This window comes from Scaptodrosophila lebanonensis, unplaced genomic scaffold (assembly GCF_003285725.1).
Source record: "Scaptodrosophila lebanonensis strain 11010-0011.00,11010-0021.00 unplaced genomic scaffold, SlebRS2 tig00000150-arrow-arrow-pilon, whole genome shotgun sequence".
Taxonomy (NCBI): Eukaryota; Metazoa; Arthropoda; class Insecta; order Diptera; family Drosophilidae; genus Scaptodrosophila; species Scaptodrosophila lebanonensis.
In genome coordinates, this window is record NW_022060592.1 from 557,337 (window position 1) to 571,015 (window position 13,679).

General features: G+C 38.6%; 1 protein-coding gene across 1 annotated transcript in view; it reads left to right on the forward strand.

Moving 5' to 3' along the window:
* The window catches only part of LOC115629454 (protein phosphatase PP2A 55 kDa regulatory subunit-like), a 40,228-nt gene extending 28,977 nt beyond the window's left edge, over nt 1-11,251 (forward strand). The window contains exons 2-3 of the mRNA XM_030525919.1: nt 7,805-8,009; nt 11,123-11,251. Coding sequence (XP_030381779.1) covers nt 7,847-8,009; nt 11,123-11,154 — 195 coding nt within the window. The 5' untranslated portion in view covers nt 7,805-7,846 and the 3' untranslated portion in view covers nt 11,155-11,251. The remainder of the gene's footprint in view (nt 1-7,804; nt 8,010-11,122) is intronic.
* The last annotated feature ends 2,428 nt before the right edge of the window (nt 11,252-13,679 follow it).

Consider the following 13,679-nt stretch of genomic DNA (forward strand, 5'->3'; position numbering starts at 1 on the left):
CCAGGGGGCGCTAGATTCAAAAGGTCCTGTTTACTTTGGAACGCAGCTTGTAAGTAACGAAAATTTTGTATTATGAGGAATTCGTGCTTACAGTAAGCGACCGAGACTCACACCAATGTGCATCGTTCCGATGAGGGCACAGAAAAGCATTTAGCGTCAAGATTTCGTTTGCTGCCCCGCACGCACAGCTGCCAAGAACGCGAATTCGAATTCCGCTACAGTTGGAACAATCGATGAGTGCATACTATAGTGTTTTCCGCTTTTGAATCGAAAAATGTAGCAGACAATGAAGTTGGTGAGTGATTCTGTTGAAGACCGCCGTGTTTTTATTGTGCTCCTGTTTACAATTAGCTTATGCCAGGCTCAATCATATTTGTACAAATAGACAGCTGTAGCTACCCTGGTGACGGCACGGACTGCAACTGAAGCGTGGAGGAATGACCTGCAGCAGACGTTCTTGGTAGTAATTGTAATTTGCATTTCCTGGGTGCCGTGTTTTTTGCCTTTCACTCATAATAGCGAACAAAAGTCGAAAAAGCCTCGAAAATTGGAAATACATTTCACTCAACTGCACGAAACAGCAAATAAAAACAAGTAAAAAAGCTAAAGTCGGGTGTCCCGACTTTGAAATACTCTGTACATATGTTTACAATAATTATAGAAAATACAAAAAATTAAGAAAAAAAAAATTGGATCGATGTTACCTTTCTCGGTATTCGAACTCACGTAAAGGGTGTATAATTGCACATTTACATAGCAATTGCGTCTGTGTGAGTGTATGTATGCCTATTCGCATCTATTCGTGTCTGTGTAAACATGTGTGCAGTCAACCAAAGCACCAGCATCAACAGCCGCGGGCAGCGCTGCAGCAGCAAATATATTTATGGCTATGTGTGAGTGTATGTATGCCTATGCGCATCTATTCGTGTCTGTGTAAACATGTGTGCAGTCAACCAACGCACCAGCATCAACAACAGTCGCGGGCAGCGCTTGAGCAGCGCTGCAGCAGCAAATATATTTATGGCTATAACTTCTTGTTAAATCGGTCTATCATAATGAAACTTGGCATACGGACACATAATAACCAACTGGGGGCATTTGCAAAATTCGCAAAGTTCGAAATTCCGAGAATCACGAGAGTTAGAGAAAATCGCGATTTGCAGGGGAGAGGGGGAAGGGAAGGAAATTCCAAAATATACATTTTCTGCGTATTCACATAAGGCATCTGGGACTATAATTTGGTGTTCCTAAGTCTTATAGTCTCCGAGATATAGGCGATTATACGAATGGAAAATCGGGAAAACCCCCATAGGGGGGAAGTGGGGGGAAAATCAAAAAAAATAAAACAAACTCGTATAGAATACACACATAAGGCATCTTTGTGGAAAATTTGGTGTCTCTATCTCTTATAGTCTCTGAGATCCAGGTGTTCATACGGACGGACAGACAGACAGACAGGGCTAGATCGACTCGTCTCGTCATGCTGATCAAGAATATATATATACTTTGTGGGGTCTGCCACCCCTCCTTCTGCCTGTTACATTTTTCAGCTCCCGCAAACCTAATATACTTCTGTACATTTCATGTACAGTGTATAAAAACATTCACTAGGCTACAGAACAGCTGATCGCCATCACTGTGAGTCACATCCACTTTTGGCTTAAATCTTAAAGCAGGGGGCGTGAACCGTTAAAAAAAAGCTGCATACTTTTGAGGTCTCCTATTGATTAAAACTGCGCAACTCGCGCTAACTCCATTTCCGATAGCACTAAACAATTGGCACAAATGGAAAATTCAATTAGAGGGATGAATGTGCAAGCGCTTATGGAAATAATGCAACGTACTATAGCCGCAACGCTCGACGAAAAGCTGCAAAACCTACCTACCAAGGCTGATCTTGAAGAAGTTACGGGAAGCCTTAATGAAGTGTCGGATAAGGTAAAAAAGCTCACTGCTGAGAATATTGCACTCAAAAAGGGAGTAAACCTAATCTCTTTTTTTTCTATGTTTAATATAAGCATTGAATCTGTACGTACAGGTTCAGCACCTTAACAATACATGTTTACAAACATAAATAGCCTAACCTCGAGCACTTCCGCGCGAGGATTAATAAGTAAGTGGTGGTTTATGCTTAACTAATTGTTTTGAAAAATCGTAATCGTTTTAGCCTTCTGGCAGGAAGGAGTCCTTTTGCAAGTAAACTGCGGTGCCTCTGTAGCCTTTCACTATATCTACTTGTGTGCTATCCAATCTGCTCCTCAACGGTGAACAGGTTTAGGTCTCGGTGAAGGGTCGAGCCGCGCACATACCAGGGGAGTTAGTAATTTGTCGTAAAGCATGGTTTTGCAGAACCTGGATGCGCTTGTAATTAGATTTTGCGGTGATCCTCCAAATCTGAATACAGTTTGCTCTTAGTGGCATAGTGCTCCTTCTATTTACCGTAGCTTTCAGGTGTGGTCGAAAAGTGAGACGGGTGATACCAAGGTATTTTGCTTGCGCTGGCTTTTCCAGGGTAATTCCCTCAAGGTAAATAGGAAGCGTGCAGGTAATTAGCATTTTCAGCGTGAAGCAGAGGGTACCCAAAGGGTGAAAGGGTATACTAGTTTTATGCGAATGTAACAGACAGAAGAAGACGTCGTAGACGCCACAAAGTATATATATTATTGTCGCTCGTTGTAATAGAAAGAATAGGCAATATAATATTAACCTAGAAATGCAGATCAGGGCTGCCAATTTTTTCCCGTCAAATCTGGCTGTTTTCTGGCTGTTTTGGGTTCTTTCCGGCTTTTTTTAATTTTGTCACCAGGCACATAAAAACTATAAAACAAGTGGCGGTTCATCCTTGTTATTCTCTGTATATAACATGTACAAGAGTATATTAGGTTTGCGGGAGCTGAAAATGTAATAGGCAGAAGAAGGCGTAGCAGACCCCACAAAGTATATATATTCTTGATCAGCATGACGAGACGAGTCGATCTAGCCCTGTTTGTCTGTCCGTCTGTCAGTCCGTCCGTATGAACACCTGGATCTCAGAGACTATAAGAGCTAGAGACACCAAATTTTGCACAAAGATGCCTTATGTGTGTACACTGTGCAAATTTGTTTTATTTTTTTGATTTCCCCCACTTCCCCCCTATGGGCGTTTACCCGATTTTCCATTCGTATTATCGCCTATGTCTCGGAGACCTTATGTGAATACGCAGAAAATATGTATTTTGGAATTTTCCTTTCTCCCCCCTCTCCCCACACAAATCGTAACTCCCGTAATTCTTGGAATTTCAAACTTGGCAAATACCTCCATTTAGTTATTATAAGTTCAAATGCCAAGTTTCATAATGATAGGCCGATTTAGCAGGAAGTTATAGCCATATATGGATAAATGACCAATCAGTGCCCGCAGCTGTTGTTGTTGTTACTGCTTTGCTCAGGCACACGAGACATACACAGACACATACAAATACACACATACACGCATAATTATTCAACACATATGTACAGAGTATTTCAACGTCGGGATACCCGACTTTAGTTTCTCTACTTGTTTTTATCTATATTTTCCAATACCCCTCTAGTTTAAGGCAAATTATCCTTTCAATACCAATAGTGCGCGCCAATAGTTTAATGTTAAATTGTAAAATGACAATACACCTAATTCTGTTTTTACACAGTTTTGATTTAACATGGTGTGAACGTTAAAAATCTCTATATATATAAAACAGTTTGTCCTGACTGACTGATTGGTGATCAACGTACAGCCCAAACGGTAAGAGCTAGGAAGCTGAAATTTGGACTCAAGTATCCTTTCATAGTGTAGGTGCCCACTAGGATTTTGCAAAATTCGAGCTCCAAAGGGGGGAAAACAGGCTCCAACGTTTGTATGAAAAATCTACAATTTTCATCTGATTAACTTCAAACTTAGTTTGTATACTTTAAGAAAAGTTCCAAGAAAAACTGTGTACTGGGTTTTTTAGGTACTGAAATGTGGGAGTTTTCCTGTAAAAATAATGGGGCACAAAAGGAAACCGCGTCAACATCCCAAACGGTAAGAGCTATGAAGCTGAAATTTGGGCTCAAGGATCCTATCACAGTGAAGGTGCCCACATTTTTGAAAATTCAAGCTCCAAGGGGGGAAAACGAGCTCCACGAGTTTGTTTGAAAATTCTGCATTTCTGCACCGATCAACTTTAAATTTGAATTTTATAATCTATAAACAAAACTGCACACTCGGATTGTGGTGGAGCTTGAATTATTGGGGTTTTAATATTTATTCACCTTTTCAAATGAAAAGTTTGTGTTATAAATTTTTTCCGACCGATTTCAAATTTGGGGACTGTAATCTACGTAACTAAATCTACAACTTTGCATTCAAGGATTTTCAAAATATGCATTCCACAAATGCATATAGAACAAACAATACAAAATATCAAACAGTTGGGGACAACTAAGTATACATACACACACACCCACACACACCCACACACATACAAGCAACTGTTCGTGTAGTTGCGTGCAAACGATTGAAATTGCCAAAGCAAAAGGTGAGACACTAATGTGTGAATGTACACACATACATACATATGTACACATCTATGTACATGTACACATCTATGTATGTATGTATGTTCATTCGTCTTGCACTGACAGAGCAAGAATAATTAAAAATTATTTAACATTTTTAAAAGTAATTTTTTCTTTGTTTATTACATTTGATCTCAATAAACTATAAGATGTTATTATTTAAATTTTCTGTTAATTGCATTTAAACTTCGATGGAATTATTGATTGTATCGACGGATTCAACTATCGATAGTTTTGATGCTCTAACACATAGAGCATCCGACACATGCTCACCTCTAGCATCTCAGCTGATCGCATATTTACAGCGACTTACCGTTTTAGTGTTAGCTAACAACGCTACAAATGTATTCTGAACAAATCTAAGAGTCATTTACCGTTAAGCCTATTTTGTGAGTGTATTCATGTCATTTACAAAAGCAGAAACACACCTTTTGGTCATATTTGGAATTGAAGACACAAATTAGTGTTGAATTAAAAAAATTTATACATACTTATATATGTATGTATATATGTATGTATGTATGTATGTATGTATATAGGCGGATAACGCTTGCATGAAAAATTTAAATGTATGTACATATCAGCGTTGCCGAACGCTCCAATTTTGGCGGGACATCCCAATTTATAAATCAAATTTAAATGTCCCGCGTCAGACTTTTCGGATATAACTCGACCGTGCGTACAACGTGCTGAGAAAGCACACAGTTAAGTCAGGACTGGCAGTCCGCCCGGTGCGTAACGAAGATATGTACATATGTATGTATGTACGTATAACAATACATAGTACTTATTGTACTATATTTGCTATTTGGAAAATGAACTCTTTAAAAAACTTAAGAGAGCGTCGAAAGAAGAATATCATATAGCAAATAAACTTATAATTATAAGCACATTTTACTTAGCCCAGCAAAGACGGGCAAGACCTGCTAGTTTTATATATTTTTACACGACTTTATTCCATTTAGCACGATTAGAAAAAACACAAATTGAATAAATAAAAACACAAACAGCTGACGAACAGCTATAAACCATTCATATCTGGGTCGTTATGCACATTATATGTGTTTTAATAAAATAAACATATATCCTTGTATTTTCATTGATTTTAATAGCTTTTAGCATTTTTGCATATGATAAGTGCCTTTTTTACACGGTTTTGTTCTGGAACCAATCTACCTGTAAAAACAGAATTATGTACGACCAAACTGCCGAAATGCTTGGCTAAAAAGCAAAGAATTTGATTTGCAAAGATGACTCGGACAGACATAGGGTTTACTGCAACTGCAGCTATTGCAAGATCACTATCACATCCAAGCTTAGTGATTTGTGTGCAACAACAAAGAAGCACACAAGTGCAATGATTATTCAAAAAACAAAACAAAATAGACTTGGTCAGTTTGCCTGACTACCAATTGCCTAATAATTATTTACGCATGATTTTTACGACCATGTCGTACGAATGCGAACCTCGCAGAACTGAATGAGTTTTTTTCTGTAAATGTTCGGTTTTTCGGTTCGGAGGAAGAAGAAGAGCGAACTTGTTGCTGCAGTTGGTGGGGGTTGTACTGGAGAGAATTTGTTTCGCTAATAACTTTTCTTAGAATTCACCGAATTGAAAAACAACAGTAGATAATTATATATAAATTATGTGTGCAAAGTTTGGTTTAGGTAGCATTTGAAATATGAACGGTACTGACGAAATTCTTCCTTCTGCATGTTACATGCTTTGCACAAACCTAATATACCTTTTTTACCCTACGGGTACAGGGTATAAAAATAACAGGACTGGCTGTCGCTCACAATTTCGATGGGACGTTTTCGTTGTATGAAATGAAGCATCTACATATATGTTTTATGGTTAGTGGTAAAAGCTAAAAAAGTAAAAACAGCGTGTCCATCTATTTGGTGATTAAATCGCTTTGATTATACTCTGTCCATGAAATGTACAAGAGTATACGTGTATAAGGTTTGCGAGAAGTGAAAAATGTAACATGCACAAGCAAGTTTACATGTCAAGACGAGTCAATCTACGTCTCTCTGTCCGTCCGTTTGAATCTTAAAGACTATAAGGATAGAGACACCATTTTACGTACATACATATTGTATGTACGCTGTACGAGTTTGTTTTATAATATATAACCCCCCTATGGGGGTTTTTCCGTAACGCCGTTCGTATAATCGCCTATATCTTGGAGACCGCAAATCGTGATTTTCTTTAACTCCCGTAATTCTTGGAATTTCGAAGTCAAGTTTTGCAAATACCAGTTAGTGATTATGTGTCCGTTTGTCAAGTTTCATTATGATAGACAGATTTAACAGTAATTTATAGCCATAAATATAATTGCTGCCCAAGCGCTGCCCGCATCTGTTGTTGATGTTGGTGCTTTGGTTGACTGCAAACATGCTCACACAGACACGAATAGACACGCATAGACATACATACACTCACATAGACGCAATTGCTATGTAAATGTGCATTTATACACGCCCTATGTGAGATCGAATACCGAGAGAGGTAAAATAGATCAAATTTTTTTTAAATTTTCTTAATTTTTTTAAATTTCTATAATTTTTTTAAACATATGTACAGAATATTTCAAAGTAGAGACACCCGACTTTAGCTTCTCTACTTGTTTTAAATCATTATACACATATAACCAGAGTAACCCGACTTTAGCTTCTCTAATTGTTTTCATTTTTATAAAGTCATCTAACCAGACTGCAATTTCTTGGATTTGTCTAAAGCAATTTGTAAGCTAGTTTCGTAGAAATTGGAACAGCACACCTTCGCCAGGAGAATTTTATATCCTCTACCCGCAGGGTACACGAAGTCGGGCAAGAAAGGCCAATTTATGCATGTCCAGCATTCAACACCCGCTCTTTATGCTGAATTTATTGATTTCAAGCTCAAAAAAGTTTTGGGCTATGAGTTTGGCTGCTGGGCCACTGTGCCATGACCGAAAAAAACGAGCAAAAGGAACTTATACTTATTATTCAACTAGTGTTAATTGATTTGTAAATATCGAAACAAGATTCAATGCCCAAGTGTTAATACGTAAATCTACAACTCTAAGCAAATACATACATACATACATACATATGTATGTTTGCAAACGAATGTTTGTAAGTACACAGCTACGTACATATGTATTCAAAATTGCTTCGATGACTGCCTTAAGAGTATGTATACATATCAAATAAATTAAATTTTTCGATTTATTTACAGTGACGCAATTGTAGTGCCACATAACCCAAGAAGAAAAGAAAAATGGGTCGCTGGGGACGCCAAAGCCCGTTGCCATCGGAAACTCAGCTGCCGCCGATTCCTCCGCCCCTTCCGCCGCGAACCCTCTTTCGACAATCGAGTTTTACAAAAATTGGCAATATGTTAAACACGGCCATTAATATAAATGCCCCGAAGAAGCAGCAAAGTAAGTATCGATATCTATTTACTAATTCCACTACATAAAAGTACAAGTAATATAAATATGTACATACAAGCACCGAAGACTCTGTTTCGCCAGAAATTAATTTATGTATAAAAACAACACCTAATGAGATCCGGCGATTAGCAAGTGATGGAAGACCTAACAATTGTAGCCTGTGAGAATATGGTGGTAGAGGGTCAGTTCTACTCCATCCAAGACCACGTACGGCAAACAAAAGAAATTGTTTTTGAAAAACTTCAATGCGATCTTTATGAATTGCATATTACATTACATTACAACAATATTCTAAGGTAGGCTGCACAAGAGCCGTATACAAAATTAGAGTTGTGTAGGGGTCCTCAAATTCCTTCGCCCAGACTAGAGTGCCCTTTGCTTTATTAACAACTAGCAGGTCTTGCCCGTCTTTGCTGGGCTAAGTAAAATGTGCTTATAATTATAAGTTTATTACTATATGATATTCTTCTTTCGACGCTCTCTAAAGTTTATAGAGTTAATTTCATTCAATAGCAAATATATGTATGGTTATACGTACATACATACATATCTTCGTTACGCACCCGGCGGAATGCCAGTCCTGACTTAACTGTGTGCTTTCTCAGCACGTTGTATGCACGGTCGAGTTATCCCCGAAAAGTCTGACGCGGGACATTTAAATTTGATTTATAAATTGGGATGTCCCGCCAAAATTGGAGCGTTCGGCAACGCTGATATGTACATACATTTAAATTTTTCATGCAAGCGTTATCCGCCTATATACATACATACATATATAAGTATGTATTAAATTTTTTAATTCAACACTAATTTGTGTCTTCAATTCCAAATATGATTGTTGTGAATGTAAAAGGTGTGTTTCTGCTTTTGTAAATGGCATGAATACACTCACAAAATAGGCTTAACGGTAAATGACTCTTAGATTTGTTCAGAATACATTTGTAGCGTTGTTAGCTAACACTAAAACGGTAAGTCGCTGTAAATATGTGCTTTGATATTTGCGTTCTTTGTAATTTGTTGTTGCTGCATAAAGTTACTAATGAAAACCCCAATGCCAAATGTACTAAACAAAAAAAAAATTACTTTTAAAAATGTTAAATAATTTTTAATTAATTAACATTTCTTGCTCTGTCAGTGCAAGACGAATGAACATACATATGCACATACATAGATGTGTACATATATATGTGTGTACATTCACACATTAGTGTCTCACATATCTCACTTGCTTTGGCTATTTCAATCGTTTGCACGCAACTACACGAACAGCTGCTTGGATGTGTTAAGTCCAAATTTCAGCTTTCTAGCTTTTACCGTTTGGGCTGTACGTTGATCACCAATCAGTCAGTCAGGACAAACTGTTTTATATATATAGAGATATATTTATTTTTATATTATGATATTTAGCACGATTTTATTTCTTAAAAAAGGAACTCAAGTATCTTAAAAAAAGGAAAATAATATAAATTAAAATAGCATAACTTTTTTTAATTTAAATAAAAAGGAGGTATTTCTTTTCGCTAATAGTTTTGATGGCTTCTTTAATTTATATGTATTTACATACTTGTATACGATGTTACTATTTAACTAATAGCCGAAAAAACAATAGAAAATGCAAGTGCACGTGCACCCGCCGATATCATAGCAAAAAGTTTCGGTCACCGCCGCTCATTCTTAGTCTTTACAGTTGTGAGTCGAACTGACTGGTTGGTGAGGGTTCGTTTAAAACCAATCATTGCTTGCATTCATGCAAGAAGTTTCGGTCACAACCGTTGAGTTTTTGCAGTTTTGATTCGAACTGAGTGTTCGTTGAGGGCTCGTTCGCAACCAGTCATTGCTTGTCACTATACCCAAATGAAATAATCATACCATTTTGCAAGATCAAACCCAAATGGTTTCGCAATATAACAGCTGCAATTTTTCCATAGTATCTGCGCCAGATAGCAAATCATCCACATAAAAGTCAGAAGCTAATGACTTAGAAGCCAGTAGATGTGACTGCGCGTGCAGCTCACTCAAATATTTGAGGCATCGAATTGCCAAAAACGGTGCCAATGCGGTACCATATGTGACCGTATTTAATCGGTATATTTGAAGTAGCTCTTGGGGCTTTTCATCCAAGTGATTAACTGAAAATTGCGCTGTGATTCTTCGACTTCAACCTGCCGGTACATTTTGGCAATGTCAGCCGACAGTGCAAATGGCCGAAATGGTCGAAACCTCAACAAAGTGGAGTATAAACATGGTTGGATGGTTGGACCCATCATAAGAATATCATTTAATGACTTCTGTGACGACGTCTTGCTCGACGCGTCGAAAACTACTGCTTTGTGGTCTTAGCACACACTGCTATGGAATGAAATAGTGTGTCATATGGCCCAACAAAATATAGTCCAACATAAAGTTGTTGTACATGACATATATTTCTGGCTGCTTAGCCATTCTTCTCTCTAGTGCCAAAAAAGGCCTTTTAGCATTCACGAATGAGTTGCCAAGACACTGAGGGCTAGATTTAAATGCGACACTTTGCCGACCCGAGAGCAAACGAGTGATCGAATTCACGAATGATTCCTCACAACGCATCTGTTCTGGGGTATATAAGTTAGTTTCAGTTAAATTTGGAACTTCTTCCAACTCCCAGAACTTGCGAACAAGTGTGTCTAAATTAATTAATTCATGATTAGGCGAGATATCGTGACTTGAGCTTACAAGGACGCAGAACAAGATTCGGGTGAGCTCGCAGACTGGCATCGACCGGCCACTATCCAGCCGAGGGCTGTTGCTTGCAAGGTTGGAGACTCACTTGTTCCCTTTAGGTGCCCTTCTCTCAAGAGCTCGAAAAATGCATCTGCTCCAAGGAGCATATCAATACTTTGTGGCCTATGAAATTGAGGATCTGCCAACTGAAGATCCTAAGGTACATCAACGTTCACCACAGCCTTTTCAGGCTGGTAAGACGAAATAGCGCTTAATATTCCGAATTCCGAATGAAAAGTAAAATTGCCAATGCGTGAAGCTATTGACGTTTGCACAACATGTCTTACAGCAGATTTTCGTTTACCTATACCAAGCAAGCTTATGTCTTTTCTTTCCCATTTTAGATTCAACGATTTGGCCAACTCTTCCGTCATGAAATTGAACTTGGGAACCAGAATCGAGTAAGGCCCTGGCTAGTTGGAAATATCCTGATTGATCCATAACTTGAACAACTGCCGTAGCAAATATGACCTGATCAGATACAGTAGTTGCATGGTTAACAACCGAAGTTTGTGCTGGCGTTGCCGGCAGGGCAACTACTGACTGACTAATAGGAGCAGGATGTGGGCCGTTTGTGGCATATTTGTGCAGGATTGTGTGGTGTGGTTTCGAGCAAACTTTACACCCACACACACTTTCGTTGTATGACCCTTTCTAAGGCAGTTTATGCATAACATAGACCGTTTCACGAAATTGAAGCGTTCGTCTCGAGTTTTCGCTGCAAATTGGGTACACGAATGTATGTACTTGTAGTGCTCATTCGACTGGCAGAATGGACATTTCGGACCAGACGGTTGACTAGGCTGAGCAACTGGTAGCGCAACTTTACTATTTTTTTCGCATTTCGATTCTTCAGCGGACAAGTGCTGATAACGTCGATTGAGCGCAGCCTCGCAATCTTCCCAAGACGGAAGACGGCTGTAGTCAAGGCTTTCCTCCCACTTTGAACGTGTAGTGAGGTCAACTTTGCTCATAATCAAATGTATGAGCATTAAGTTTGAAACAACTATAATCGTACACGCGCTTAAGCGCTGCAAGCGCTTTAGGATAATTCTCCTCGGTTACCTGATAGGCCTTCACGGTACCGAGCGCTTCTTTTTCTAGGCATGAAAGCAGGTGGTTAAACTTTTCAATATTGGACAAAGATGAATCGTCGTCGACCAAGCTTTCAAAAAGTCCAATAAAGTTGTTATAATCGGAATAGTTTCCGCTACATCTCGGCAACTTCATTGATGGACTATCCCTATGGAGTTTTGCCCGTCCACCTCTGCTCATGAGCAATGCCTTTGCTGTGACGCACAGACTTTCTAGCCAGCACTCGGTTTTACTAGAATTGGACTCGTCTAATTCTCTGCTCTGTACTTGCTTGCACTTTTTACTAGGCATCTTGTTTCTGTATTATTTAAAGCGGTGTATAGGTAAACTTTAATAACAGCTGGCGATTATCAAGTCTAACGCTAATATACTAATGGACAGGTACAATGGCTAGTGTATTAGAGCGGCACGCCTTGAGTTAGCTGCCTACAAATGTGGACAAACTCAAACGTGTGCCTAATATATTTGGCCGGCACTGTTCTATTAGGTAGCGCAGCTGATCGACGCAAAGCAAACACATGTTCAATAACTCGAATTAATATTTGAATTATCAAACGTTGGCAGCGCAGCTACAATAGAATAAATATTCGGCAGCGACGCAGGCGCTAGCAGAACATCTTTTTTCGACGGCTGGCGCAACGAGAAAGCGCACAAGCAGCAAGTGCGAAGAGAACCGCTTCAAATTCTAAGTCTAGCGACGAATGCACAAAACCAACACACGATTGCTTGTTGCTTTGTGTGTGCCTATGTACATCTGTAACCGTTTGCAGACCGAGCTGCAACGATGGACAGTGGACACAAGTACCAAAGGAAAAGGCAACGGCAAATTGGTAAAGCGCAACGACCCAACCGAGAATTTGGCGCGACTGAAACTTTTATATTCTATATTATGTAGGTATGTGTGTATGTATATACATGCGTGTGTATATATTTGTAGTAGGTAGCTTTATTTTTACATTCACATTTATTAGGTTAACAAAACATTTCTTAATTTTATAGTTAAGCTAAAAAATAAAGCTATATTTCAAAATTAATCAACTTGGTTAAAAAACCGTCTGTCGTTCACCAACAAATTACCCTAAACTTCATTGGTTACTACACCTGGCTGCCCGGGTCTTCCCCAGATACCAGATCGTTGGCCGTGAAGTTCGGATAAGAAGCTGGTGTTACTGCAATACTTAATTTACAATTAATTTACCGCCATCAGCCATTGTTTTTATTTTATTATTATTTTTGGCTATGTTTATGTTATATATATTTAAAACATATTTATATTATAATATATATAGTTACATTTGTTCCTTTCATTTTAATTTTATTAAATTTAAAAATCACCAAGCTGTATCTGCTCCCTAAAAGCGCATGTTTTAGATATTTTACTAATGCAGTCCAATTTGTTCCGTTCAGGAGATCCATGGTCTGTTCCGAATTCATACGACTTTTCTGTAAATGTTGAAATCTAACCTCGCTCAGAATTGGACAGGTGCCGATGAAGTGTATGATATTTTCTGTGGCTTCGAGATTGCACAGGTCACATATCCCGTTTGAAATGTGAGGCGAATAGTTTAATGGCAACGTTTCGGTGCGAGCTTTAAAAAATTAGGGATATTTCCGCGATACTGTATTTATCGTTGAAATAGTTTGTCTCCCCGAGATTTTTATTTAATTCTCTGTAAATTGAACGGGTGTCACTTTGGCACGCTTGGACAACAAACTTATTCCTAGTAGCGATATTGATACTCTTTAAAATTTCGCATTGTGCTGGGGCCCAGGTGCTAGTGTCGGAAATATCCAAAGCAACGCCAT